The 5,099-nt window shown below is 40.3% G+C and overlaps 2 protein-coding genes across 2 annotated transcripts; both read right to left on the bottom strand.

Annotated features, from left to right (window-relative positions):
• Window positions 1-345: 345 nt before the first annotated feature.
• Window positions 346-2,448, bottom strand: LOC106869458 (uncharacterized protein K02A2.6-like). The gene is made up of 2 exons (XM_014915208.1): window positions 1,947-2,448; window positions 346-386 (listed from the first exon to the last, which is right to left on the bottom strand). Exons 1-2 carry the CDS (start codon window positions 2,446-2,448, stop codon window positions 346-348), a joined length of 543 nt encoding a protein of 180 aa, XP_014770694.1.
• Window positions 2,449-2,502: 54 nt separating this feature from the next.
• Window positions 2,503-2,988, bottom strand: LOC106869457 (uncharacterized protein K02A2.6-like). The gene has a single exon (XM_014915207.1). It carries the CDS (start codon window positions 2,986-2,988, stop codon window positions 2,503-2,505), a length of 486 nt encoding a protein of 161 aa, XP_014770693.1.
• Between the last annotated feature and the right edge of the window lie 2,111 nt (window positions 2,989-5,099).

The following is a 5,099-nucleotide window of genomic DNA, read 5'->3' as shown; positions in this document are numbered from 1 at the left end:
GTTTGTTGGGTTGAAGTTTTACATGATAAATTTTTGTTGTTGCTGATTACATCCTCGCAATGGGCCACCGTGTCATCATTCAATAAAATGTGTTTATAGGGAAGAAAATATCGAAAAATATCAACAAAGAGGTGCAAGCGTGGCTGTGTAGTAAGACTTGTTAAATTTTTTCGAGAGAGAAGAGCCAATACACACAGAAACATTATTCTCAAAAACAAGTCCTTATGAGATGAAAAATATCTCAAATCGTTTAAATAAACAATGATAGCAAGAATTCTTAGCTCAAAAAAGCACTTTTAGAGATTAGGCCTTCTACAAATTTGCAAAAGAATTTGATTCGATGAGTTAAAGGCCAGGGCCAGTGTTTAAAGAAAATAGTTCACTGACTGTAAAGATAAGCAAAATACAAAAATAAGAAAAATTCCAAAGTAAGGTCTAAAAACTTGGGCGTTCGAGTGCCACACGCTTTGAATGAAAAAGAAAAATCTAACGTCCTTCTATTATCACTAGTTTGCTTCTTCAACACCAAGCTACTTCTGAATACTGATATTTCTTTACCTCACCGATGAAAAATGGTGTCGTTACATTAATATAAAGTAGAGAAAAGAGTGGTTGAGTCCCGACAAACAAGCAATACCTCGCACCAAGCAAGAGTTGCATTCATGCCAGACAATGATCTGCGTTCGGTGGGATTGAAAAAGGCTAAACCCCCATGAAATGCTTGAAAACAACTACACAGTTAATGTAGTGCTTAAGCAAATACACCAACTCAACGAGGTAATCCAGTTGAAACGACATAACCGCCGACAAAACGTGCTTCTTCAATACAACAACGCTCGTCTTTATGTCTCTAATGTGACCAAAACTGCTATTTAAGAGTTCAGATAGGAAGTTCTACCGCCCTTACTGTATTCTCTGATATAGTGTATTTAGATTATTACCTTTTTCATTTGCACTCCAACAGTGTATGGGGTGTTTCATTCAACAGCAACATGGAGTTGAAAATGTGGCCCGATGAACTCTTCAAGTGATTTCTACAGTCAAGATATTGACAAGCTAGGGGGACATTGAAAACAAGTCGTGAACAATGAAAAAGAATTAGTCAATTATATTATTGATAGATTTCTTAAATCTGTTAATGAAAAATAAGAATTAAAATAAGCGAATTCATTTGACAACCTAATATTACTTGTTATGTATTCTTTTGGTTTGTGTTAGGACAATAAACAACTCATTGAAGGCATTATTATGACGTGTTTATTTACTTGGAATGTTTACAAACTGTATATGTATAGCGGAATGATACACACTGTGCATATCCGCTTTAGTCACAGTTCATAATGTTTGCTAGATGCACTTAACAAAATAGTACTAATAGTGAGGATGTATTCATATATACGTATACCTACGCATACACATAGATATGAACATATAACAAACCTTCTTCTTGAAAAAGGATCTTTTGGCAATGAAAATATAGAAGTAATCTCCCTAACACTTATGGGTTGTCAGCGCAAGGGTGGCAATCCTGCAGCAGAAACCGTGAGATTATTTTGCCCATACACGTGGCTTTCTGCTTCCTAATCTAGCAGTACTAGTTATTATTTACTATTTTTTCTTTTAACGGTATCGAATCGGTGGTAAAATATTCGGTCTCCATCTGATGATGTCTGAGATGTGCGTAATGTTGATATGTTGTTGGGCTGCTGATGATGGGTGGTTGGTGCCCGTTGGGATGATGATTCTGTGGAAGCACTGATTCTGTGTGTGCTGTCATCTGCTATGGGTGTTGTGGTTCTTGTTGGTGTTGTCACTGATACTGCAGGTGTTGAGCATGTTATCCTCGATAGCCTTGGTGTTGGGCAGATGTGGGCCCTGTTTCGTCTCAGCTGCCTACCAGATTCAGGTTCTATAATATATGACCTTGGAGTTTTGGCTCTACTTACGACTTGTGCTGGGATCCATGTTTTGTCGTCCTCCAAGTATCTTAGGTAAGTATTGTGCATGTTTGTTGTAATATATTTGTCCTTGTTCTTGAGTGGCTACTAGCTTTTCCCTTGTCTCTTCCTGGTCAATAGGAGGTTGGATCTTAGTTGGCAGGGTGGTTTTGTATTTTCTGCCGTTCATCATTTCTGCTGGGAATTCCATGTCAGCCCTCAGTGGTATCGCTCGTAGGAACAGAAGTGCCAGGTGTGGGTCTTCCTTAGTTTCCCGGCATTTGACTAGTGTTCTCTTGACCGTATGCATCTGTCTTTCTATGAATCCATGACCTTTGGGGAAGTGTAGAGATGAGGTTATAATGTTGAACCCATACTCATTGGCTAGCTTTTTGAATTCCTGAGATGTGAACTGGGTTCCATTGTCACATATGATCTGCTCTTGTGTTCCTTGCTCTGCTAGAAGTTCTCGAGCCACTGTAGTTATTGTTTTGGCTCTCAAGTCTTTCATTTTTCTCACAAATGGACATTTAGAGCAATAGCAGACCATAATCAAGTATCATTCTTAGTTCTCTGTGAACAGATCTACTCCAATAGCTTGCCATCGCCTTCTTGGGATGTCACTGGATAGCATTTCCTCTTTTTGTTGTGAGTTTCTGTACTTTTGAGAGATGTGGCATGTAGAAACCATCTTTTCTTTGTCTTTGTACATGCCTACCCAACATACAGCTGACTTGGCTCGGAGTTTGCCTTTTTCCATTCTCAGATGCCCTTGGTGGATCTTGTCAAGAATTTCTTTTTGCATTGATTTGGGTATGATTATTCGGGATCTAGCCATCAGGACTCCATTCTCTACTGATATGTCATCATGGATGGCCCAATATTCACGAATGAGGGGCTGCACCTGATGTCTATTCTCTGACCACCCTTGAATCGCCATCTGAGTAAGGAGCTGGAGTTCTTCATCTTTGCTGGTTTCCTCTTTGATTTGTTCCAGCTTTGTATTTGTCACATTTACAATGTGGTGGACCTTTACACTGAGTCCTTCCATCTCTTGTTTATCATGTGATGATAGTCTGGAAAGAACACCTGCCAATATCAGGTCCTTTCCTGGCTTGTACCTGATATTGTAATCGTATTTTTGGAGCTTCAACAGTAACCTTTGCAGTCTGGCTGGTGATGTTGTGAGTTTTTTCTATCTATTGGTTCTAGAGGGCGATGGTCTGACTCAGTATTGAAATGTCTGCCATAGAGATATGTATGAAACTTTTCACAGTCATAGACTACTGCCAGAAGTTCCCTTTCAATGTTTGCATCCCTTGTCTCTGTTGGTGAGAGAGCTTTCGAAGCATATGCAATAGGTATCAATATTGCGCCAACTCCTCCCATAGAAGCATCGACTTGGAGTGTTACTGGTTTGCGTCTGTCATTGTACTTCAGAGTTGTCGCCTTACTGATGAGCTTTTTGATTGTACTGAAATCATTTGTGTGTGAAGCACACCAATCAAACTCTATGTCATATTTCATTAGCTCTTGGAGGTTTGCAGTGTGATCGGCCAGCTTGGGTATGGAGGCTCCCATGTAGTGGATGGGTCCCAAGAAGCTTCTGAGTTCCTTCTTATCTTTGGGCTCTTCGATGTCACTGATGGCTTCGACTTTAGCGGGGTCTGGTTTTACTCCCTCTGCAGAGTATATCATTCCAAAGAATTTGCACTCTTTTGCTTTGATCACATATTTGCATTGAGCTTGATACCTGCTTGTCGGGTTTTCTCCATAACTTTATATAAATTGTAATTATGTGTGATCTCATCCTTGCCATATACTCGTCCGCTATCTCGATTGCTCCCTTGCAGCCTTGGTAGGTCTCGTCTATTAGGCGCTGGAAGACGTCTTGGCTCACCTTCAACCCAAATGGGAGTCGGTTGAATCGGTATCTGCCAAATGGTGTGCTGAAGGTAGTGAGCATGGATGATTCTTTGTCTATCTTTACATTCTCTTTCGATAGGTATTATGTCCAAGAATTGCGGGTCCTTCTGTTCTTGTGATATAAAAAGAACACTTGATTTTTCTTTCTTTGTGTGTCCCTGTAATGGTTGTTTTGCCTAGTTGTGAAATCCTGGTACTTCCGTATGCAGTTAGGATTACATCACTTGGTGTGAGGATTCCTTCTTTGACTTTATTATCTTGTGTCATGTGTTCTGGGAGCATCGTTTTGTAGAAGTTGACAGGCAAGATATCACTCTGGGCTCCAGTGTTAATCTTTAGCTGTAGGTCAATGTTTATTCGTTTTTTGCCTGACTTCTTTTGGATTTGTATTGTTGCGTATGCCTCATTTTTTTCCGGTTGTCATTTCCCATCTCATGTACATTTATTGTGCCGACTACCAAGAATTCCTCCTCTGAGGTGTTTTCTTCCTGATGTTGGGCATGTATATCTCTTTGTCTTCTCTTTCCATTCCTCTTTGCAAATTGGGGCTTGTATTTGTGAGATTTTGTTAGACACATTTTTCCCAGTGGTTGGGCTTTCCACATGCTTTGCCGTGTGTACCGAATGCTGGACATTTCCTCCGGTCATTGAACTCATGCTCTGTACCACAGTACCGGCATGTTCTCTGTTTCTGGGTATGTTTCGTCCTATGTCTAGATACAATATCTACACTGCTGTCTATTGTGTTTGTAAAGTAAGTGAGGCCATTTGTTTGGTAGTGGCTTCGTGCTCATGCAGTGTCTACTGCTATCAACTAGAGAGCGTCCTTACCTATGCGGGGTTTCTGGACTTCTTTATGAGCACACCCCCATATGAGTTGATCAACAATCCTTTCATCCTTGTCTTTGAATCTGCACTTCTCGGCAACATTCTTTAGTCTGGACAGGAAGTTGTCAATCGTTTCTTGTGGGTTTTGTTTCAGGCCCTGGAATTCGTACCTAAGAATTCTATGGTGCCTATCAAATTTCTCTAAAAGTGTGTCTGGATTCCTGCAATCCGATACTGACATGTCCTAACTATTGAATAGGTCTAAACCCTTCTTTACCGTTCATAAAAGGATGTAGCTTACCGTTTCATCGGCAGTTGTACCTTTCAGGAAACTTTTGAAAGCCAATTGACTTTTCTGTTTGAATTTCTTGAACGCTTCCACGATATCATCGGCGTCCCAGTTCATGG

The sequence above is a fragment of the Octopus bimaculoides genome, chromosome 6 (genome assembly GCF_001194135.2).
Source record: "Octopus bimaculoides isolate UCB-OBI-ISO-001 chromosome 6, ASM119413v2, whole genome shotgun sequence".
Lineage (NCBI taxonomy): Eukaryota > Metazoa > Mollusca > Cephalopoda > Octopoda > Octopodidae > Octopus > Octopus bimaculoides.
The sequence above is the reverse complement of the archived record's forward strand: the minus strand, read 5'-3'. Positions and strand labels throughout refer to the sequence as shown.

What these genes read in the sequence shown, in the direction of transcription:
- LOC106869458 (XM_014915208.1), bottom strand. Translation starts at nt 2,448, where the DNA reads ATGAAAGACTTGAGAGCCAAAACAATAACTACAGTGGCTCGAGAACTT. An exon ending in CATGGATCCCAGCACAAGTC is followed by an intron (nt 387 to 1,946) that starts GTAAGTAGAGCC and finishes TTATCTTTACAG; the next exon opens with TCAGTGAACTATTTTCTTTA.
- LOC106869457 (XM_014915207.1), bottom strand. Translation starts at nt 2,988, where the DNA reads ATGGAAGGACTCAGTGTAAAGGTCCACCACATTGTAAATGTGACAAAT.